The following is a 25,529-nucleotide window of genomic DNA, read 5'->3' on the forward strand; positions in this document are numbered from 1 at the left end:
GGTCTCATTTTTATAGTAATATATTAAAGACTTCTGAGCAATGTAGTTAAGATAAAATAAATACTTTTATATACTATTTTAAATCATGGTTTTCAACCTTGTCAACAAAATACAATACAATATATAATTTATTAAATCTGAACTCCCCTCACCAATGGAAAATAGAATAACCCAGGTATCTGCTTCAGATTTAAATAGCCAGGAGCTAGCTATGAAAAGATTCATAGGTGAGTATTCATCAACTATTTCAATAGCAACTGGTCAGTTTAAATGTCCCAATAGCTTTGTCAATCCTTTGTATTGTTCAGCAGATTGGTAACAAAAGAGTGTCATGGTTGTAGGAAAGTCATTGTAAAATGTGATATCATCCAAGTGTCTGTTCAAATTGTATTTTCCATTTCCACCCTTTTAAGTAAAACTGGATAAATGCAACATTATATTTTGGTGCTTGGTGCAAATGGAATTTGATCTAGTATGCAAATGATAAATATTTTAGCATAAAATTGAGTAAATGATCATAGATATTTCTTGCAATATACTTGTTGTTCCATAGAACTATGGAAATTTACATTTTTTTTATAGAAAGTAAATAGTATGGTAATGTCTCCCATAGTTGAAACCAGCTTTTCATTAAGAGATGCATCTTCTAAATTTTGATGTTATAATAATTTTTACATCCTTTCCTTGACAGACTTAAGCAGAAATGATGGGATTAAATATACATACCTGTAAGTAATCCTTCCTTTGATTCTGTTTTAATCTTTCTAAGATCATTATATTCTCAGAGTCTATACCTTCCACACTATCTTTAAACTTGCTTTCCCTAAAAAAGATGAAACAAAATATCCTATCAATAAGATCTATAGCATAAAATTCAAAACTTTTCAACTTAATGACTATTGCTACTTCTACACTTCTACAATCTCCTCACCAACTTCAACACACTGAAGATAATGTCACTTTTCTCTACGCATGCTATTTACAAATTCCAAACTGAATTAAACTGGTGAATTTAAACATAAATGATAGGAATGAATTTAGAGTGAGTTTTAAACTATATACATTGGTGAATGTTTAATGACTGTAGGTGTAAGTTGAGATGGCTGTTTTGAATGACTCCACTGCATCACTCACAGCAATGTTCATTGGTATGCTGTTCCATAATTTGATGATTCTTGGGAAGAAAGGTTGCTGTCTGACTTGTAACCAACACTGAGGAATTTGGAAGGATAATGAGTGTATGTTTCGGGACTGTCTAAGAGGTGGAATGAACCAGTCTGTTTTAATGATGGCAACTAGGGAATAATTGATTTTGTATATCATTATTACTCTTGTGTCTATCCTATGAGCTAGGCCTTTCCAGTTTAAATGTTGTATCATGTTGGAGACACTAGATGTATTGTGGTACCTGTTTGTCACAAACCTAGCTGCACACCTTTGTATCATTTCTATTTTATTTATGTCACCTATAGTGTATGGATCCCAAATAGAACAGGCATATTCCTGTGATGGTCTGACTAGCGATTTATATGCCTGCTCCTTACCTTGGTGGAACTGATGTTTCGATTTCTTTTTAGGAAGCTTAATGTATTAGTGGCTTTATTGCATATGTTGTTTACATGACTGTGCCATTTAAGGTCAGATTGGATTGTAATGCCAAGGTATTTAGCTTTATCTACATGTTCTAGTGTATGGCCATGTAATGTGTAGGTATATTTGACAGGGTTTTTGTTACAGAAAACTTTATATTTGTTGGAGTGGAATGCTATGTGCTATTTTTGTTCCCATTCTCCTAGTTTTCCTAAGTCATTTTGCTGTGATTTGCAGTCACTGTTAGATTTAACTGCTAGATAGGCTATGGTGTCATCAGCGAATAGACGTAGTGGAATTTAGGCCTACTGGCATATCATTACTATAAAATAAAAACAGACTGGGTCCCAGTACAGAACCTTGGGGTACCCCAAACTGAACGTCAACATAGGCAGATGTTACACCTGTAAGGACGACTGTTTGAGTACAATTTGATAGGAAGCCATGTATCCATTAATTAATTATGCCTTGTATACCATAGTTTTTAAGTTTGAGAGTAAATTGTGACTGACTCTATCAAATGCCTTACTGAAATCCATGATTACTACATCTGTCTGTACGATACTGATGTACATTTTTTGTATACCAGGTACATAAAACACAACAATACTTTGTTACAATGACTATTATAAAGACAGAACTGATTGATGTGAAGGTGTTAAAAAAATGGACTCAACTGACTTATTAATGTAGTTATAAAGCTTTTTATAAATAACTTTTTTGTATATTTCTAATCAAACCTTACTGTTGTGTGTCTTCCTCCATCATGAATCCCTCATCATCATCTTCATCAGAGCTCTCATGTACTTTCATATGTACAGGTTCCTACATAAAAACAACATATTATATTCCATTCTAAAACTTCACATTGAATATGTCTGTTTCATAAGTTTTGGATGTATTAAATTTGACATCAACAAACATGACACTACTGATAACGGCTTAAGCCCCCAGTTTTTCTGTTCTGGACAACCTATTTACACGTATTTCTACTTTTCAGAGATAAGAAATTGACAGCTACTGTAACATTATCTTCAATATTTAATGGCAATGATGATTAAGGAACAGTTTTACTTAATAACTTGTCATTATATATGACAAAGAAGTGAGAGTCAAAATGTGAAAAACATGTATATAAATCTAGATAAAAATCAAAAGAAGACAGTTTTTGACTGGGGGTTTAAAATAATTTCAGACAGGGTCAAATGTATATCCAAAACACAAAAATGATCATTGTGTTACATCCAAGACTTAGATTTAGTTGATCCTCATGTAAACACTTACCTTTTCTGGAACAGGACCACCAAGCATAGTGATGGAGTCTGGTAATGGAAGATTATGAACTAAAAACAGGCCCTGCACCAGTAGTTTTACTTGATTTATAATCTACAAGGAAAAAAATCAATATAATTTACAAAACAGCAGTGTACATCAAGAATCAGTGTTCAGATAGAAGTAAGATATTCTTTACCTCTGTGTTTTAGATACTCACAGGTATGGATGCCTGAGGACTTGTTTTAAAATAAGATGTTAATATTATACATGATGATATATTACATGTAGATTAATACAATCAGCTAGACTCTTGATTTGGTTTTCTTTCATAAAATAGTATCTTTGCTGAAGAAGGATTTTTCACAAAATTAAAATGAGAAGGCATTCCATAAGATAGCCCCATAACATAACATCTGTACAGACTGTAATTCAAAGAAGAAAAAAAGAAAACAATTCAAAGTTCATGCAAGAGTAATTAATCACCCCTTAATCACTAACTCCCTAGTTGTTAAATGAAATTTTACTCCAATACAGTACATTTTGGGTAAATTTTTTTCTCATTAAAATGTACTAAATATAAATTACTTGCCCCATAGTTAACTGGAGTTGTATCACTAATATTTTCAATTGCAAAGCTAACATCAGGATCTTCATCTTCACTAAACCATATTGGAGGTGTTTGTGGATAGGTTTCCTACATATATATAAAAGGCTATATATCAAAATAATGATTACCTGTGATTTTCATAACAAAAACTAAGTTTAACTCATATTAGTGTGAATTCATACAATTTTCAATTCACAAAGGACTAAAAAATTTCAGTGTATTACAATATCCAACATGTAAAAAAAAAACATCTTCAATTTTGAAATACAAGTATACATGAACCTCAGAAAAAATTATACAAATAAATCTAATGAAATAATCAAACATTTCATTTTAAAAGGACCCCAAGTGTTACATATGTACATCAAATACCATCACATGTGACCATGACCAGAAGTACTATTATTAATCATGCACATCATATTTTAGATCAACATAGTACTTGTAATGAATACCAGTAATGATAAAGTAAAAAGTAACCACATTTAAAAGGAAAAAAGAGAACTAAACACAAATGAATTAAATAAAAAATATATCTTAAAAGAAATTGGGAAGCCTAATTTTTTTACCCTAGGGCCTTCATTGGGGCAAATGACAACAGATGAAGAGAGGAGGAATCCGGTCAAATAGCTTCATATTTATATATTTGGTGAGAATAATGAAAGGAAGACAATATTGGAAATGCTTACACAATCAAAGAAACATCAAGTTGCTGCATTAACAAATACACGGGGATGATTTTACGAGGTCAACAAACAAAGCGGAAATTGGCAAAATTGGAAGAAAATATACCATAAAAAAGAATCACAAGTCCAACATTAATATACAGAAAATAGGAACTTGGAATCATTTATGGATACTGTAGATAAGCTTTCAACTTATTCATAAATTTTGAAACACAACAAGTTATAAAAATATACATGGCTGTGGCAGTTATTCATGATCTCAGTAAGTGAATATAATATTCTTAAACCATATACATGGAAATTATCACATAGGGCAAACGAACTCAGGGCAAAAAAGCAATAGGACGAACCATCCAGGATTCAAGAGTTTCATAACCAGACAAAAAAGGCCACTTTGTTTTCATCATAAGAGTTATGCAGCATTTACATGTACAACATCATTTTCATTATTTGTTGCATTTCATCAATCTGTCACACTCTTGAATTAAACTGATCAGAAGTGTATGCTCCCAATGACCATCAAAATATGAATATAATCACAATTATCATATATTTTCTTTACTTTTACATCACCTGTAATAGGATTTTTTTTTCTACAAATGAAGCCTTTAATACAAGGAAATATTGTTATGATGAAATAACTACACAAGGAAGTAATAATTATCATCAGCTGCTGAATCAAAAGAATCCTTTGTTAACATTTATTAACTTAACAAAAAAGATGGAGCAAGGATTTGAAAAATAGTATGAAGACAATTGTGTACCGTTATGTTGGCATTAATCCGATGTTTGGTGCCATTCGCACCAATAAATACACAATTGATCTCGTCTACAGATGCTGATAAGATGCGAAACGATTGTTCACTTTCTTTTGGGAAGGCACTTTCTATCAGTTTTATGTCTTGTTTAAGTTTGGTTAGGCATGCCATTTTGACACTGAAGAAACAAGAACATCACAGGTTGTGTGTCTGAGACGATGAATTAAAAATTATGGGACTACAAAATAACAGCACTAAAAAAGTTGATGTAAAAGTGAAAACATTCCGAGAGTTGTCAATCCATGGCGAAGTACCGTCTGCGCATGTTCAATGATTGAATTAAAAATTAAAACATAACGGATAAAAATCCGGATAAAAATACAGAGGTAGAGTAATTTTCATTAGTTATCAATATGCGCAGACAAATAACTATGATGAGCCAAGGAGGGTAATATAAAGTCCTTGGATGATCAAAATAATTTACAGCAGACACAGATATCAGCATCTTCAAATTTAATGTTTTCACAACACAAACAAAGCACTGTAAATAAGTTTTGAAAAACAAATAAATGAATAAAAATACTATGTTAAACGCTTCTATCAGGGAGTGTAATTTTAAGTCCCTTCTTTCATACATATAGATTGATGATTTTCACTAGTTCCGCATGGACGTTGGTCAGTTATACATGCATATCCAGGTTAGGCACCAACCATTTCATACGGGGCCTGTGATTAAAAAACAAACTGACAAACATTAAAAAAAAATTCAAAACAAAAAAAAAAAAACATTTATTCAAAATTGGAGCCCTAGACATGTTTTACTCAGTCACGTACAGAAAAAAAATATGACTCGGCATACCATTACCATCCATTACTTTACAATGTATATTTTCAAATATAAAAAATCCTGCTGCTGCTGAACACAAAATTCTCACTAAAAATTCCCAGTTTCCAGGAAGAAAATGAATATGTCTAACATAGTCATCTTAAGCTTACGTTTTTATCATGTTGATGATATAAATATCGTTATAACAAGACCTCCGATCCTATTACTTGGAGTGTATTGTTCGGGGTTATACTTTTTTTCAAGACTTTCGTAGCTCTGATTTGAACTTTGATGAAATTTCAATACGACTAGTCTCTATGGATCTAGAGGTAGTTTGTTCCAAGTGTAATCAAGGGAACCAAATTATAGCAGTAATCAAAAGAATGTAATCCACGGACAAAGACCAACCGGACATGGAAACAGACATTTACAGCAAAGAATATAAAGTAACTAAAATCATTGATACAAAGTAACAAAAGCAAATGAACAACTTGGACTCCATTAAAAACTGGGAGCATGAACCAGGTGCACCGGTAGGGTAAGCGTCCTCTGCTTTTCTAGAAACACCCGCCGACTTGCTCATAAAAAAGTCAAGTCCATGGTAGACGAAAGAGGAAAGAAAAACTATGACACGTTGAACAAATCAGTTTTCATGGCGCAGATGGATACACCGTAAAGATCCACGAGTTCATGATGACGACCATAGAACTTCTGTAGTGATGACTTCAATCTTGTAGCAACATAACCCTGTTCCAGAAGCCTATTTTTTTTAGAATTCTAGCGCGATACAAAAAGCTCTGGCATAACATATGAACTGTGATATGAACACTCCATACGTAGGTGCTGAAGGGATTTTGCCACAGATGAAAGGAAAGTTGACAATTCTGAATGAAAAGTCATCACATTTGTCATAAAGTTTGGTCAATAGTTTTTCTTCACCATCGATTTCTAAGTGTAGGTCAAGATATGTGTGTTTTAATTTTTTTGGTTAGAGGAAAGTTAAGGATAATCTACGATAAGGGAAAAACGATCGTCTCTGTTCCCGGTATATGACATTCAACTAGATGCGAAATTGCATGCGATCTTCTACCTATCAGTAGAGTTTTAAAGGGATAATATTTCATATATACGACCACCAATGTGAAATCTGGTACACCAAGCTCAAGCTAGCGAAAAATAAGGCAGCGAGCAATAAAAAAGCGCGGGGAAACTCCAATATCTAAAAACCATAGAACATAACAAACCCACAACTGACTTTGCTATTTTATTTCCTATTATTCATCTATCATTGGATAATTTCGTAATACAATTTTTGACACTATTGTATTTATGCACGTACTTCTAATGCATTTCAAATTGTTTTGTTGAAACTGAGATTGAAAACTTTTGAAATAAAATTTTGAATGCCTCCATAGATGTAAGATATTAGTTTGCATGCTGATATGATTAATTAATTAGTTTTGGACCCTGGTTTAGGGCCGATTTGTAAATATCTGGATCTGACATTTACAACTCTGTCAACTTTAACTGTACAAAATTCAGTTACATAAAGACAGAATAATGTTAAAAATAAACAATTCCCCTTCTATATAGATACAAAAATAAATTATATCCCTTTTTTGTAAAAACACACAAACAAAAATATATACAAAAAAAAAAGAAAAACAAAAAAATCAAATGAAATAAAAACAAATTATGAACCACCACTGTTAAATTTCACTCCTCCTCGAAAAAGCATTTCTATAAATAGTTAATTCGTAACTGGAATGAAAAAAAATAATGTGTTGGGGGATGCTGATTTAGGGGAACGATCCATATGCACATCCTAGAAATTTGATGGTTAACTAACCAAAATATTCAAAACTCAGCCTTTATTTGTCCTTAAAAGTATAAGACTATGAAATATTTTATAACTACTTGAAAAGTGGTCCACTATATTAAACTGCCCAATTTCAAACATGACTTCGCAATAACAATTCATATATATATAGATTCTAGAAATTTGCTTGCCTTTTGTGATCAGCTTGTAATAATTTGTGATAACTTGACCCATAATAGAATAGAAGTTCGCCACCGTTTTTTTTTCAGGGTGTGCATATGAACCGTTCTCCCAAACTGAAAATTCAAAGTTGGCCAAAAATAAGGGGGCCCCTCCTCAAGGTATCATACGGCGAAACTTTAACAGGCAATTTGAAATTCAGACTTTCTGATACTTACCGAAATAATAACTTCTACATCATCTGCAGAGTTAAAACAAAACTCATTCAACTTTTATTCTTGCTCTACAGATGTCCGGCATAGACGTTTTAAAAAGGGAATTATATTCGAGTCAAATCGAGGCTCTGCCATCTCAGGGAAAATCCTCGAATGTTACTTATAGCTATAAACTATTGAACAGCAAATTTTACATGTATTCAAATAATAGAAGAGGGGTGCCCTACATGAAGTTTTTTTTTTGCCAACTTTGAATTCCATATATGGGAAAACAGTTAATATGCACATCCTGGAAATTTGGTGGTGAACAAACCGGTATGGTGACTAACCAACCCTGAATAGTCTGTAAAAGCTTTGCCGTAGGACTTTTTTTATGACACCTTGAAGGGGGGTCCCTTACATGACCTTTTTTGCCAAATTTGAATTCTATGTTTGGGAGAAAGGCGGGGACGCCCCCCTCAACACACATACCTTATATTTCTCATTCTAGTCATGATCATGAATTATAGGAATGTATTTTGAGGAGTGGAAATTAACAGTGATGGGTAATTATGTTTTTTCTTTCGTTTATTTTTTTTATTTTTTGTTTGTTTTTCTGTAGATATGTTTTTGTTTGTGTGTTTTGACAAAAAGGGGATGGAATTTATTTCTGCATCTATATATTTTGTATCTAAATAGAAGTGGAATTGCTTATTTTCAACATTATTCTTTCTTTATGTAACTGATTTGTGTTATAAAATTAAAGTTAACGGAGTTATCAATCTCAGTCCTACAAATGAGGGTCCTAACCCAGTGTCCAAAATAAATTGTATCAGTATGAAAATTACTACTTTCCAACGCCTGTCTAGGAAAAGCTAAATAACGAATGGATTTAATTTTTCAATCTGTTTTACATGGAAAAGAAAACATTAAAAAAATATCAATAAGTAGACCGGACTTTCTATCGCCTTTAGATCCAGTCAATGTTAAGTCTAGAAATAGCATCCAAAATTTTAGTTTAATAGTTTTCAATCTCAGTTTCAATTAAGAAATTTGAAATGCATTTGAAGTACGTGTATAAAAATAATATTGTCAAAATTTGATTACGAAATATCCAATGATACATGTGAATGGCACAGTCCGTTGTGGGTTTGTTATGTTTTATTGTTTTTAGGGATTGAAGTTTTCCCGCGCTTTCTTCTTCCTCGCTGCCTTATTGTTCACTAGCATGATCTAGTTTATTGTTCGCTAGCTTGAGCTTGGTACCTGGTACAAAGCTTTGTCTAGAAGAAGAACTTTTATTATCCATATGAATGGGCTCGTGAGGGCATGACATATTACATTTTTAAAAATTATAACATCACATTACATTGAACTTACATTATATTAAGCAGATAACTAAGATCTAAAATGACTGATTTACCACATATGTACAATTATAGTATGAAAAGTGGGATGTCGGGTACTACAGACAGCATGGAAAATGTTTATTGTACATGTATATGTTCCCACCACAGCTATGCAATTATTAAAATAACCCAAATGAACATTACCATTTCTGAGTTGCGAAGGGATTCAAGTATCAAATCAATTAACGCATCATATATTTTTTAGCTCACCTGGCCAAAGTCCAGGTGAGCTATTGTCATCCCTTGGCGTCCGTCGTCGTCGTTAACAATTATACTCTTCTCCGCTGAAACTACTTCCCTTAATTAAAACCAAACTTGGTATGAATGTTCCTTGGGGTATACTGCATAGAACTTATGTGGGATTTTTTATTCGCCAAAAAATATGGCCGCCGTTACTAAAAATAGAACATAGGGGTCAGACAGTAGTTTTTCAAATATATCTCCTAAACCGTTAGGTTTAGCTGAATTCTGACTGGATAAAAGTGTTGAGATGAGATCTATCTCTGGCTGGTCAAATTTTGGTTTTAATCTGTTAAGTCATGTTGGAGTTATTGCTCTTTTTCAACGATTTTTGCTATTTTTAATGTTATTTCTTTCAAACATCTTCTCCTCTGACACTACTTGACCAATTGAAACCAAACTTAGTATGAATGTTCCTTGGGGTATACTGCATAGAAATGGTGTGGGGTTTTTGATTCGTCAAAAAACATTTTACTACGTCGTCGACGTCGTCGTGGACAAATTTTAAAAAATTTTCTCCTCTGAAACTGCTGGACTGACAGCTTGTAAACTTGGCATGATTGTTTCTTAGGGTGTTCTGCACAAAATGACTGTTGGAATTGTTGATTCATGAAAAAACATGGCCGCCGTTACTAAAAATAGGACAGAGTTCAGAAGGCAGTTTTTTGCAAATTACTCAAAAACCATTGCCTTTAGCAAATTTCTGGCATCAGGTAATATTGTTCAGCATCATAAGACGGCCTTAAGCCAAAATTTTCAAAACGATTGGTCAACTGATGTAGGAGTTACGGCCCCTGAAACAGTTTTTTTTTGTATTTTCGTAAGTACAACTTTGAAAATCTTCTTCTCAAAATCCATTGCACAGAATTAAATGAAAGTTGGTATTTATGCTCCTTACGGTATCCCACACAAATTGACAGTTTGGATTGTTGATTCATGAAAAAACATGGCTGCCATTACTGAAAATAGAACATAGGGGTCAGATGGCAGTTTTTTTGCAAGTAACTCAAAAACCGTTGCCTTTAGCAAATTTCTGGCGTTGGGTGAAATTGTTAAGCATCATGAGAAGGACCTATGCTGAAATTTTCAAAACCATTCATTGACTAATGTAGGAGTTACGACCCCTGAAACAGTTTGTTGTTGGTTTTTTTCTTTTTTTTTCACATGTACAACTTTGAAAATCTTCTTCTCTAAAACCATTTAAGATCATTGAATGAAAATTAGCAAAATAGTTCTTTAGTGTATTGTGCTCAAAATGACTGTTGTGATTTTTAATCCGCGAATAGATATGGCCGCCTATACTAAAAATGGAACTTAGGGGTCATAAGACAGGTTTTTGAAAACAATTAAAAAATTGTTGCCTTAAGCAAAATTCTGGTTCAGGTCATGAAAATGTATGAAAAGCATTTCTTGCATTTGACAATTTAGTTGATTTTAACTTAGCCTGCCTCATTCCTCAAGTTTTTCAAATAAGCAGATGGTTAACCAGGTGACCGATTCAGGCTCTCTTGGGCCTCTAGTGTCTCTTTTAGTCTTGATTTCTACCCAACCTAGCAATACCAGTGTATAATTAACTCCTTGCTTAATATTGTATTTCATCCTAAGTAATGACAACCTATGTCAAGATATTATCGATTTATTTGAAATAAACTATGGAAGGGATATTCTGTATGTATTCTATTTGTTGAATCTGCTACACATACATGTACTGCTCATATATTTTTTACCAAAAGTCTCAACCAAACTTTTACACATACATAATGTATGCCATTTAATCACAACACATTGGCAATGGTTCTGGGAGATTCATTATTTATTGTAAAACATTTATGTTAATTTATAATTTAATGCCTTTTTTGAGGCACATACTAGTTATTTGTTGGTATAGTATTGCCAGGAATTGTATTTATTTTCACCACACTGCCAGGAACAAAAGGGAGGAAATTAGTGGAGGTGCAACACCTGTTTGAAAGACCATGGTGCTCAGGTTCTAACTATAATCAGCTGGACTATATTGATCCGAGATGACATAGTTTTATGAAAATAAAACTATGATTAAAACAAACTGTGGTACTCTATTAAAGTGGTTAACCTGATACATATTATGTCCAGAAACAAAAGTTGTTGTGAGCTATTATCTTATTCTCGTTTTTCTATTCTCTGTAAACGGTAACACACACTGAACCCGTTATGGAATAAGTTTGGCACTAAAAATCTGGCTATTTGTCAGTTCTTGCTGTGGTTAGTCAACAGTCGATTGTTTGTGTGTCTGTATCTGTGTGTATACGTCGAAGAATCGAAATATGGCTTTAACTCGAAGGGGAGAGAGAGCAACCGGTTTATTGGTCGCCGGGTGAGAGCGGATTTAAAGCTTTCTATGCGCTGGTGGAGTTAACTGTGGCGCTATTCAACTCGATTACGGTTTTTACGAAGGAGTTTAAATATTGTTGTATTTTGCTTGGTTGCACTTCAAAACACTTTGAACTGTGTCGCACTTGTTTAACAATGATATTGTGGGTTTGAAAGTCACTATATCTCTTTGATTTTATTAGGCGTTTTTCTCGTACTGGTTTCAGATAATATTTAATATTGCTTCGATAGGAGGTGAGTTCCTCAACCACCTTATACAAGAAAATACGCCTCTGGCTTGTGAGTCGCTCATTGAGTTCATCTAATTGGAGTCTGGCTAACATGCCATTGTAGTGTGAACTTACTGCTGCTTGTCCACAGTCGATTAGTCTGAATAAAACGTAAAATCTAACCAAAAATTAAATGTCAATTTGTTTTGAAAAGACAAATGTCTCTGCGTACACAATGAACAAAAATACTGTTTTATTGGTATTGGTCAAGAACACATTGTTATATAATGTGTCGATTTTATCAATAAAATGGATAATTTTTAAAAAAAATCTGATCTTGCAATATATGTGTTTTATAGTAACACACAAAATGTTAAATTATCATATTTTAATGATCTTTCGATTTTACACAGGTATGCACCCAAAATTGGACTTTCTTTGAAATAAATATCAAAAGCTCCTAGATATGAGATTTAAAAAAATTGCTGCAATGCTTGCCATAGAAATTTTGATCGCTGAGAATATCAGATCTTTCGAAAATCATTCTGTGGACTTCAAACAGTCATTAATTTTGCAATTTTGTCCTTTTTTCTTCTATATGGGTAACTAAAGAAATAACCATTTTTACCGGACAAGTCAGGCGGTCCGGCGTATTTCGGTGGGTTTGGAATGTGACATTTGAAAACTGCAATATTCACTATTGTACATTTCCATGTCAGACAGAATGAGATATGCCTGAATTCCAATACCCAGGCCCTAATCAGCAATATAATTATCTTAAATACTACTTTTATTGCTGAAATGAAACGTAAAATACGTACAGGCTTTTGTTTAAGTCAGATGAGTTCCGCCTGTCACGACAAATGCTCCGAGTACACAAGTGAGTGTACGGGGAAACACTGCCTTTTCGAAAATCTCCCAAATGTAGCGTTAGGGAAAAAATTGTCATGGCTATTGAAATATTTTCTTAATCTGAAGTGTTTTAGTCGTTTTTTAGTGTATCTAAGAGAAGGACAAGAGCAACTGGGAACTACCTATACATAGTATTGTGGAAGCCCAATCATGCCTTTACAGGGGGTAACAAATTTAGTCAAAAGCACACTTGTAAAATCCGCAGCCGGACGCAGCTTGATTCGATCGCAGAACGCTGAACAGTTGGGATAAATATTGAATCAACTTTCTAACTTGATATAGCTTTGAATTTTGATTGCAATTATACATTTGACACGGAAATCACAGAGTAGCTCATTTTGCACATGATTGCTATATGGTTTCTTATCACCTTGTGGTACCATTCGACCCCTTACACAACTTGTCATCAAGAAATCAGAAAAATACTTGTTTCTTACCCTTTGAGGATCTGAAGGATCAAGCCACAACCCTACAGATAAATTTAAGTAATTCTTTTTTTTTGTATTTAGGTTACACGCTAGTGCAATTGTTGCGTTTCATCATATCCGTTCTTTTTTTTCTAGTTTATGGTATTGCACCTAGTAGTATACAGTTTTAAAACGAGATCGCCTTTCACTCTTACTCAAATTATTACAAAACATCTGGAGAACGCAGTTTTCTGGTTCAAACTAATCCGAGAATAAACCCCTGTGTTCGTTTGGTGGTATGGCATCTTGTGGCACTAATTCAAGGGATGTTTTTACCAATTCTCAAATTATTGTCTGGACATCAGAAAAATGTTTGTTTCTGATCCCTAGTTTCTAAATGGTTAGTGTAAACCCCTAAAAATCAATCACAGTATGAAATTTGTGGTACAGAATATTGTGGAACGATATCATAAGCATGTTTCGTTAACAAATTGCTGACGTCCGAAAAAGCCCTACACAGGTCATGTTTCCAATTTAATTTTATATATACCCATGCCGTCTTTAAATAAAGCATACTCACTTATTTACTTGTGTACGTCCCGTAGCGGTCTTTCAATCGGTCCACATGACCTTCTGGATGCGTCTCCTCTGAAATCGCTTGACATATTGCAATGTTTCTATATATATACATTTAGAGGGGTTATTATTAGTTATAGGATTACTTTGACAAAGTTATTTTACCGATGCTGGAATGAGACTGGAAACTTGAAAAAAGTAATACAAAATGGAATAGTACAAAATGGAATAAAATTAAATGTACACCCACGGTGAAACTACAAGACTATCACAAATTCCGGGGATATAGATCTGTGAGGTCTCCTGTTCTTGGAGCTTTGCCATATAAACTAAGTATATTTAAGTTGAGATGTTATTACACCCCGCAAAGTTGTTTTTTTTTCTTTTCTTTTTTTTTTTTTTTTTTTGGGGGGGGGGGGGTATAAAGGATTCACCCCTTCAGTCCGTCCGTCCACATTTCTTGTAAGTGCAACTCCACCAAAATGCTCAAAGGACTTTGGTGAAATTTTATAGGAAGGTTGGGTATCGTATGTAGATGTGCATAAAGGAATTTAATTACTTTCAGAGAATTTTAAAGCGAGATAATCTAAATTAAGGGTTTTACATGCTGAAATATTATAGGCACAGCTCCTCCAAAATGCTCAAAGGACTTTGATGAAATAGTACATGAAGGTTGGGTATCATATGTAGATGTGCATAAAGGAATATGATTACTGTTGGAGGACCCCAAAGGGCAATAATCCAAATTAAGGGTTTTACATGTTAAAACCTCATAAGCGCAACCCCTCCTAAACTGCTCAAAGGACTTTGATGAAATTTATTTTCTTCTATTCATAAGTTTTTATGTTAACACTAATGACATAAGAAAAATATAATATATTAAATGATGAATAATCCTTCTCATTGTATATAGATGATGAATATTTTGAATTTTTCAGCTTCCTTCATTACACAGTGACAGTACTATGCCAGTCTATCAGTATATAAACTTGTTTTCTGTTACCTTTAATTTGTAACTGTCTGATAATTATCATTGTATGTAAATATCAGGTATGCTCTGTTAAGTGCCATTTGATTAGAATAAAACATATTCTATTGTATTTTATTCTAGTATACATAAACAAGCAGATTAAAGGGAAGTCTGTGTCAGGCCAGGTCCCAATCTGAAATGGATTTTTTTCTAAAATGCTCAATATTTATGATAAAACAATGAAAAGTTCTCATAAAGCAATAAAGTACAATAAATATTTAAACGTTTTAGTATAAAAACAATGAATGTTATATGATGCATGTTTTTTTTCCACATTCTACTTGAGGAAACATTTGGGGCTCTTGGTTTGTACCTCTTTTATAATCTCTGGAAATGTCACTTTCTCATTTTGAACAATGGTGCCTACAAGTAAATCATACTTTTAGTTTCAGTACCTGAACAATCAAAGTAATTTACACACTGTCCATCTAATCAAACTTTTTAGATTTAGAAGCACCTTTGTCAATATAAAACTTTTTACCCGCATCAGGTGGAGGTTGGAATCCCAACCCTATACCTCGCTGTAAATTTGATGTCATTGCTTTTTCATACTCTTGCTCAAGATTTTTCTGGTAAACCTTTTCACTACACTGGTCCATGGCATAGTTTGCAAACTTTGAATTAAATTTCTTTTCTTTAGCTTCCTGATCATTGCCTCCTTTTTTGAATCCACCTAAAAGTCTTAAAAATTTATTTTGTTTGTCCTGATTTTCAGTGAAGGCTGTTCCCCATTGCCCTGACTTTACTTCATTTTGATGGCTTTTTCCATTTTGCCTAACACTAGAATTAGATTTCTCTTCCCCACTACTCTCACTGTCAGTGTCTTCTGACTTCTTATGCTTCTTCCCCATTTTCTTGATTTGGTTAGATTCAATGTCAACTTTCTCAACTTCTGACTGGTGTTGCTTTTTTTGCTTTTTCTTCTTCTTCTTCTTACTTTCTAATCCACAATTAATATCTGGTTTCTCACAGTGTTTGTTCTTCTTGTATTTATCATGTGATACATCATCACTGATCTCACCACCAGTAGATATATCTTGGAGTTTTTTCTTCTTTTTAGTTCTTGTTTTTTTCTTGGATGACTCACATTTCTCACTTTGGTCTTTGTCGCTCCTTTTAATCTGATTCGTCAATTTATTATCCAACTCATTAAATAATTCTGGGACATTCTCTTGAGATTTCTTTTTTTTCTTTTTCCTCTTTTTAAATGACTCTTCTGTATCTTCACTGTTCTTAATAATAGTGGTATCTGTTTCACCTGAAATCTTTCTTTTTTTACACCTTGGTTCTGAATCATTCACAGTCTCTGAATTTGAAGATTTTCTTTTGTCTCCTTTTTGTTTTTTTTTTAGTGTTTCCTCAGTATCCATAGAATCTCTTAAATGTCTATGCTTCTTTTTCTTCTTTTTGTGAGGAATGTCTTCTCCAGAGAAATCAGTAAGTACATAATCGATGTTCTCACTTTTCATATCATCTTTATTTTTTGTATTTTGGTCCTTTTTAGATTTATTTCTACCCATGATTCTACAATATATGAAAAGATCAAATAACCACCTGCCTTTTAAAGAGTTAAAGCAACAAATAAATTGTTATCAGAGATAAGTCTCATCTGTTCGATATTGTCAATATAATGGTGTGTTTGCTAAATACCATTTTTTGTGTTGCTTTCATATTTTGTATAATAATATGAAATTACAAAATTATCATTTTTGTGTTACCACTACAAAACACACTGGACAACAGATGGATGAACACTGAACTAAACCTTTCTGGAGGCCATCACAAAATACCTCACCACTTGGTGTGGCAGGGTATAAAATGTGGTCACATAATTACAACACGTTTGATGACTAAATGTATATAATCTTATGAAATAGGAAAGGACTGAGAAATTGGAATATCTGACAAATTAAAGATGTGAAATTCTTCAAGCGGAAAATTCTTTTTAAAATGATATACAATTATGAATGGGAAAAATCTGAGTAGCTGGGGATTAATTGTTTTTCTATTGCGCCATATTGAGATAATAGGGATTTAAGTAAAGGTGGAATTCAAATAAAAATGTCTACATGAACTATAAGAAACCTTAATGTTAAACTTTTAACATAAAATTTTCTAAGACAACAACCCAAGGCTGCGGGGGTACATGTATATGCATAAAAGTTGCATGAAATTGTGATGTAATGATGGTAATGCATCTGTACATCAAATATCATTGACTTAGCATAAGGGGTTAATTTTGAAATGAACTTATCAGAAAACTTAACATTAAACTTTAACATTCAATTTTCTAAGTCAACAAACGAAGGCTGCGAGGGTATATACATAAAAGTTGCATGAATTTGTGATGCAAATATGATAATGCATATGTACACCAAACATCATTGACCTAGCATTAGGGGTTCATGTAAAAATAAACTTGTCAGAAAACTTCAGGTTAAGTTTGTGGACACCGTCCCTGCAAGTCTTGCCTTCCAATTCCTATCTTCTGTAATATTTATAGATTTTTTTTTTACAGTCGAGACAACACTTGAATGACTAATAGGTCCCATGTTAGAATGTGACAAGAGGTACAGGTATAAACAATTCATAGTTATTCACATGAAATAATAATAAGCATGGTTATTTATCTAACAAAGTTAAAAGTAACCAGTAATTAAAGTTCATTAGTAAATACAATTAAAGCCTCAAACCTCATACAAGAACATGGTATTATAGAGATACATATCAACATCATGAAACAAAGGTGCTATTAATTACATGTATTGAAATTTCAAATTTTTTAGGAACAAGAATACTGACAAAATTAGACAGGGTCTTATTAAAATTAAGTATTGTTAACAAAAAGTCAGGCATTTACACCATAGTTGATACTGTACAATTGCTCACTAGTATGCATAGTTTTAGTAAATAGGGCTTGAACAAATATGATTTTATCATAATTTTAACATAGAAATACATCATTGTTCTGTAATTTTTTTCATGTAAATGCAGGGTTAGTCTTGATAATTGTGAAAATGGCTGAGGGTTTTTTTTTAATCTGACATTTATGCAGTGAAGTGACCAAGAAAAATAATCATTAAGCCCACCAATATTGCAAGACAGCATAATTATTTGGACTACTGCTAGGTATGTTTGCGGATTCTCAAATTTGAGGTTTAATCATGAAATAATTAAGCATTTTTTCAAAAAATATTATACGCGTCAGTTCACCATCGTGTGTATATTTTTGTAGATTTGTGCTTAGAAAAATATTGAAGAATAGACACACGATGTCACACTATTATTTCCAAAGATAGTTAAAACTTAAATAACTGTCTTTACAACGTTGGAAAAAAACAGTAATAAAGACGTAAAAAAACCTCAAATTATGCCAAACATGATGGAAATCATCAAGTACTGCTTTCAATTGAAAAAAAATAATTATACAAACCTCTATTTCGTAAGACCTAAGGGTACAATTCTCAAATACAAAATGCAAAGTGAAAGTAAACACGTGGAGGAAGTTAACTAAATCTCAGTCCGGAGACGACAATATTATAGGATATGTTCCGTAAATAGGTGAAAAAAATAGACAAAACAGAACAGAAATTTTTGTTTATAGTCGGTTACACATTACAAAAACATAAGTTCTGTAGTGCTTTTATTTCGACTCGCATAAAAAATGAACATACAAACATCCCTTTTTGGATTGGGCGCTTGAGATATGTTGACCACCGACCAAAACAGAAATATATGTTCAGAACCGAATCCCAAAAGAATTACACTACAAAATGAATGCACAAAGTCATGCAAACATACAGATATACATATACCAATGGTTTTTTTTGTTTATAGTAGTCTACTATAAAAATCTTTGCAGATAATATAAAGTTTGCCGACGCACACAATACATGCATATTTATAACGTTAAAATACAGACAAGATACACAAATTAAAGTTAATGCATTAATGTTCAAGCACTACATTGAATATAAATAATCGACTGTTTTAATACAATAGACAATAGACAATATATATAAGCTCGAAGCAAGTATTTATATTTAACTCCTTGCTCAAAGAGTAATCAAGGGAACCAAGATTCTAGCGGAAATCAAAAGAACGTAATTCAGGGACAAAGACCAGACACGGGAAACAGATAAACACAACAAAGAACATAAAGTAACTAAAATAATACATACAAAGTAACAAAAGTAAATGAGCAACTCGGACTCTACTAAAACTGGGAGCATGGACAAGGTGCACCGCGCGATACAAAAAGTCTGCGTAGTTACGGCAACCCCTGGCATAACGTATGAGTTGTAATATGAAAACTCCATACGCAGGTGCTGAAGGGATGTTACCACAGATGAAAGGAAAGTTGACAATTCTGAATAAAAAGTCATCACGTTTGTCGCAAACTTTGGTCGATAGTTTTCCTTTACCATTGATCTCTAAGTGTAGGTCAAGATATAAGACCGACTTCACAGTGTCTGTAGTATCCTTTATCTCTAGTTCTTTGGGGTAGATGCAATGAAACAAATCCCCAAAACTAGAATTGTTTAAAAATAATACGTTATATACATAGCGGAAACTGAGATTAAAGGATCTAGCTACACGAATTCTTTCTTTTGGATCATATCAGCAATAGTCAGCCTCATAAGAGTGAAGGAATATGTCAGCAAGTAGAGGAGCACAATTTGTTCCCACTGGAATGCCGACCGTTTGTTAAAAACTCGTCCACCACACTGGACATATGTGTTGTCGATAAAAAATTTCAGCATTTTGAAAACATCTTCTTGTCTTCTCTTGGGAGATGATTTGGAATTATTCTTTATGTGGTACGGTGCTATTTTTGGTATGTATGTATATTTATAGATTTACTTGTGCATTTTCATTGTGTTATTATTTTATATTTCAGTACATTATATTCGTATTGTAGTGTCCTACTCAAGGTATATTTGTACTGGGAGTAGATTCAGGTAGTTCAGGTATTTCAGGTTCGCTCAGGTGTTAAATTGGTCAGGTATTTTAGGTATTGAATTTCACTGGTTTGAGTTCAGATTGGGATTATTCGGCGGGCATCTATCCACAAGGATTTCAATGGTCAAGCTTATCAGATGTGCTAATGTTACAGGGAGGATTGTAGAACTTTGTATACTGATTCAATATTTATTCTCAGGTTAGTTTTTCATTCTCTTCACTAATTATTCTAATTGTCTAGCTCTAAAATTCACGATAATAAAGTATAAGAATGAGTGGCTTCGAGCCATCGAAGTGAGTAACTGACTAGCGCTAGTAGGTAAAAAAGATATTTAACGCAATTTATTTTAAAGAAAACCAATTGCGTTTTAAAAGTTAAAATCTCTAAATCCTGATTCACTAAAATATGTGCGAACGTACATTCTCATTGGTAATGTGCTAAATATCTAAACTGTATTCATTTATAAATATGATGTAAGTTTTGTTTTTCGCAGCACTATTTCTGAAAAAGGTATTTATGATTTGTATATTGTACCGTAGGTATGACTGTTTGACACCTGTTTATTCGAGATGTACAAAAAGCCTTTGTACTAACTTACAAGGTATACTGTAATTGCTAAGTTATATTAACAGAATGATTATATTTTCTATATTTTGAACTGCGTAGTTACATAAGCAATTCGTAAAATGTGAATTCTGGAGCAGTACATAATTGATTTAGTAGTTTATATGTATTTTTGAGAATCAGTCATAAGTTAGCAAAACGTACTATATTCATTTTGCAGTGTAGATACATGTCAGGCGCGTATCTGAGGCCAAATTGAAGTGTAGGCAAAACTACGGCAGGGGGTCCAGGGGGAGCCCTGGTAGGGAGTCGTGTGGGGGGAGCCCCCCCCCCCGAAGCTCCGCGGAGATAGCGTTTTAGAGCATCATTTATGCCTCTCCTGGATGTATTTTACCTAAAAAAAAATTGGCAAAATTAAGTGCAGGCAAATGCTTTTTTTGCCTAACGGCAGCTACGCGCTTGCATGCACTACTTACAAGACGCAAATAGTTATTTTCTTTTTAAATGCAGTGCCCGGTTGTTCTAAGCGAACTCTGCTATGCGCTTTAAGGTGTGAGTACTTTTATGTGTTATTATTTATAATGTTGTACACTTTCCATACATGTAGCTTATTGTCATTATTATATTACAGGGTGTTTTTTTTTCCTTTCCTGTGTGTCCGACGATGACGGACGGAAAGTGCTCGAACTAATAAATGTAGTTATACATGGTGTAAGCAGTTGATTTGGCCTAGTACTCTAAGCATACTACATTTACAAAGTATGAGGAATCTCTACCAAGAACTATATATTTGTATCTAGGTCTACCATCTTTCAAACGCATTTACACTAAATGGTTATGGCATGTAAAGAATTACAAAGCAACATATTAACATATATTGGAGAATCACACATATGAATATTTTCCTGAGCATGATGTGACAGTGGTTTAACTATAACAGAAATATTTATACATTTATTCTCATTTCCCAACATTCTTTCATAAAGTTACATTAATGAAAGGTAAGAAACAAGCTCTACGATCAAGATGAGAGATAGATAGGTATAGCTAAGCTCTATGCACAAATAGAAGATTGAGCCAAATTTGCATCTGCAGAATCTGCATCTTACAGAAGCTGCCATTCCAGTTATTAATTCTTGAACTGTACAAGGCTGCATTGTCCGAATTTTGTCGGACAGATCAATCCATAATGGGGCTCCCACATTTCTGAATGTTAGTAGATGGAGACTGTTTCGATCGAATTTCGAAAAAAAAATTCTGTAGCGATTTGTAATTTTGGTAGACCAGATTTTTTAGGTAAAATATGAGCTGTTATAGTAAAATGAATATAAATCTCAAGACACGTTCTTTAATATTTCCTTTTTTTTTCAAAAGAAACTCCAAATAACCGCAGAGTAATTAAAGTTCGACATGATGAAAGAATAATAGATAGTAAGCATCTCCAAAGTTGTGAAATGTTTTCAATACGTTTCAATTCATATAGCTGCCTTGAGGAATTTTTTGCAAATTTCAGATTTATGCTTATCAACTTTAAGTTGAAACAGCTTAGACTTAACCATGCCTTCACTATTTTGTATGGCAATGCTCCTAGTTATTTATCAGAACGTTTTCATCTGAATCATACTAATACAAGAAGCGCAACTCTTATGAACCTTTCGTGTTCCAAGCAGAATTTATTTATGGCAAAAATAGTTTTTTTTATATAATGCCACTATAGATTGGAATAATTTGCCTATTTAAATAACACTATAACAATAAAGTTTAAAATGATAGCACATTCCTTATATCCGTTACATCCTTCATTTCGTGCATTATAAAGCTTGAACATCGTTGCTTCTAGGAGATAATACGACTGTCTTTGTGGATATAACCCACTAAAAACCCCAAAAAATCTTTCGTAACACAGTGTTAGCCAATCACTTGTACGATATATGTGACGCTGACAATCAGCTGACTGTTCCTACACTTGGTTTAATTTTCGTTTTCATGCTAATATATATACTCAATACTGATAGACCCGGTTGTAATACATGATGGACTGAGGTGTTTCTTAACGTCCTTGGCTATCGTTTGAGCTCACGGACGGTGTAAAGCTTCAAAGCGTTTACACAGTCCCCGGGCATAGTTCTATTAAAAATATTTCTGAGAAATCCTCATACAAAAAAGCAGTATTTGATGGCACGTATAACAATGAGGATGATGAAATCATTTATCATTAGTCGGAGTGTAATATTTTTTAAAAGTGGGACCCCATTGAAATTAAGCGTATACAATATAGCTTTATGGGTTATCCTAGGCAATAATGTACTTTTGAAGAGGTACTTAAGAATAATTATACATGTGTATATATTTTTATATATGATAGTTTGTTGCTTATAGATAGTTTAAAATTACTGAAGTCTGTTTTCTATCGTAATGATGATTTATGTTGCCTATATAAATTTAATTGATTGATTAACATACATATACTAAATCATGCAGCAATCTGAAGCTTTTGCAAAAAAGAATTGCACAACATAAACTAAAAATAAGCACTTAAGCATTAAGCAATAAGACATAAGATCTCAAAACTGGAAAAATAAAAATTTACACAAAGCGGAAGCAAGTTATTTGCATGCTAAACAGCGACATCCAGACCAATACTAGGATTAGCTCTTGGATTGTCGGGAACTGTTGACAGTCCTGAAATGGTCCCGAAGACTGTTCCACAATGAAGCAGCAGCAGATCTGAAACATACTTACCATAATGTGTGGTTCTTAAATTAAGGAGTTCTTGTGAAATCCTTGCTAAGCACTTCACTAGCACTTCTAACTACCCCTCGATTTTTGTCGACTTTGAGTTATCATTCGCGTTCTAGTAAGTTTAGTATTAATTCTTCATTTTGGAATCGCTTTTTCAGCAGCGGTGTTCAAAATTTCAACAAGCTCCGCATACAAGAACACTAATGTTAAACGTGCATGTGACAATGAAAGAACATTTAGAAAACTATGGGCAGCTGATGGTCGTCCGCGAGGTATGAATTTCATGTCATACGAAAACTACAAGCAAGCTAAAACGGAATCCGACGTGTACAAAATGCCACAAGTGAACAACATCGCCAAATTTGCCAAGCTGATCTTAAAAAAGCAGTTGGTTGTGATATTCGTCTTTTTTGGAAAATGGTTAAACAATTTTAAACAAACTCTTCCAAAGGTAACCCCGAAATCGTATACAAAGACACAGTGCGCAATACTCCTGAACTCCTGAAACTGTAGCTATTTTAGTGTTCTATATCAACCCAAAGACGACACTAAATTTGACGAGGACAATAAAGACTTTGTTGGAAAAGTATATGCTGACATATTGCAGACATTAAGTGATAGAAATGAAATCTATTTGGTGGTATTATTTGTGAACTTGACGTCTCTGAACATTGTCAACAACTAAAGCTACAAAAAGCTGCAGGTCATGATAGAATTCAACATGAACATTTGCGATATGGTGGAAAATCTATCATCAAATGTCTGATTGCACTTTTTAACCTTATCGTTATGCATGGACACGTACCATCAGAATAGAAAATAAGACTTGTTGTTACGACTTACAAAGGAGGCAATAAACCAGACAGTTACTTACGAGTTACCTTCTTGTCAAGATAGTTTTATCTCGGTTGATACGATACGTATTCATAGACAAACAGTTTCCGAGTCCCCAACATCAAGGTTTTCAAAAGAATCTTGGGTGTCTTACTGTCTCATTTAACTTACATGAAACTATTTATCATAACTTAAAAATGAGAAGTAAAGTATATACTGCATTTTTAGATAGTAAGAAAGCCTTTGACACAGTGTGGCGAGCCGCTTTGTCGTATAAATTGTTTAAGGTAAACTTTGTCAATTATAAATGATTGTCATGTAATGTTAAGGTTTTTTTTTCCAACGACCAAAACTTGAAACTTATCGGGATTTGCTTGCATCTTATTGACTTAGTTTAAGGGACTCTGACTCTGAAGTTGGAACACAGAAATCAGGAGGACAGAAATATAATTTATTGTCATTGGTATATTTGTACAATGTGCCGTATTTTATAAATAAAAATCAAAAACGTTATTTTTTTTCTTATGCATGAAGTGGTGTAACTTGAATCTCTCTGGGAAAACATCTATTTCGACTGACCATATGAATGATGTTAGCTGTGACACTATTTTGGATTAACATTGACAGGAATGTCACCTGTTGTCTTTTTGTATTGATTTTATTGATAATCTTTTCAACCTTTTCGTGTTTTAAAATGCTCTGATACTTCTTCTAGTGTCATTTACAATGTTTTTGTTTTCATTTAGTACACTTTTTTTGTTCGTCTGAGTGACGCTTTTTGAAGAAAAGGCTTTAATGTTGTCCAATAGTGTTTTTTTTTGTTTCTCATATGCATTGTTCTAAAAATGTGTTTTCATTGAGATTTTTTTTTAAAGTTTCGCTGTTTTCTATATTACAGATAGGAAAAAATAAGTGTGATAGCCAATGCCATGATAGTAATTAACTGACCGAACTTCACAAAACCTACGGAATATTACAGCTGCAAATAACATTATTACACCTTTTAAAGCAATAACACTATAAGGCTTTACGGGAAGGTTACTAGTTAGGTTATAAATACTGGATATTTTCAAAACCATAAAAGGTTAGTTATTTATTAGCACGACAATATCATAAATTTTGCACAATAACTTAATTATACTGATAAATATTAAATATTAAGCCTTCATGTAAAGCGTATGTAGATCAAATCTTAGCAGAATGTTGTCGACCTATTAAACTTAATTGTCTGTCATAGACAGATGTAGATTTTTAGATTTTAGATTTTATTGATACACTCAGGCAGAATACACTGCAACAAGAGGCTAATCAAACATAATACATATACAAAATGGCATA

The 25,529-nt window shown here is 33.2% G+C and overlaps 2 protein-coding genes and 1 long non-coding RNA gene across 3 annotated transcripts in view; 1 reads left to right on the forward strand and 2 right to left on the reverse strand.

Annotated features, from left to right (window-relative positions):
• The window catches only part of LOC148622847 (ubiquitin-conjugating enzyme E2 Q1-like), an 18,089-nt gene extending 12,852 nt beyond the window's left edge, over positions 1-5,237 (reverse strand). Inside the window, exons 1-5 of the mRNA XM_088573106.1 lie at positions 4,923-5,237; positions 3,455-3,559; positions 2,875-2,976; positions 2,336-2,415; positions 727-823 (exon numbers count right to left, since the gene is read on the reverse strand). Of these exons, the coding sequence (XP_088429232.1) occupies positions 727-823; positions 2,336-2,415; positions 2,875-2,976; positions 3,455-3,559; positions 4,923-5,087 (549 nt within the window). The 5' untranslated portion in view covers positions 5,088-5,237. The remainder of the gene's footprint in view (positions 1-726; positions 824-2,335; positions 2,416-2,874; positions 2,977-3,454; positions 3,560-4,922) is intronic.
• A 10,064-nt stretch (positions 5,238-15,301) lies between these two features.
• Positions 15,302-18,593, reverse strand: LOC148622848 (uncharacterized). Its single transcript, XM_088573107.1, has 2 exons — positions 18,522-18,593; positions 15,302-16,612 (listed from the first exon to the last, which is right to left on the reverse strand). Exon 2 carries the CDS (start codon positions 16,606-16,608, stop codon positions 15,517-15,519), a length of 1,092 nt encoding a protein of 363 aa, XP_088429233.1. The 5' UTR covers positions 16,609-16,612; positions 18,522-18,593; the 3' UTR covers positions 15,302-15,516.
• Positions 18,594-20,061: 1,468 nt separating this feature from the next.
• On the forward strand, positions 20,062-21,325 carry LOC148622849 (uncharacterized). The gene is made up of 3 exons (XR_015920707.1): positions 20,062-20,249; positions 20,591-20,652; positions 21,247-21,325. It is a non-coding gene; the product is annotated as an uncharacterized LOC148622849 (long non-coding RNA).
• The last annotated feature ends 4,204 nt before the right edge of the window (positions 21,326-25,529 follow it).

This window comes from Perna viridis, chromosome 3 (assembly GCF_037379345.1).
Source record: "Perna viridis isolate PV_CMFRI_1.1 ecotype Kerala chromosome 3, ASM3737934v1, whole genome shotgun sequence".
Taxonomy (NCBI): Eukaryota; Metazoa; Mollusca; class Bivalvia; order Mytilida; family Mytilidae; genus Perna; species Perna viridis.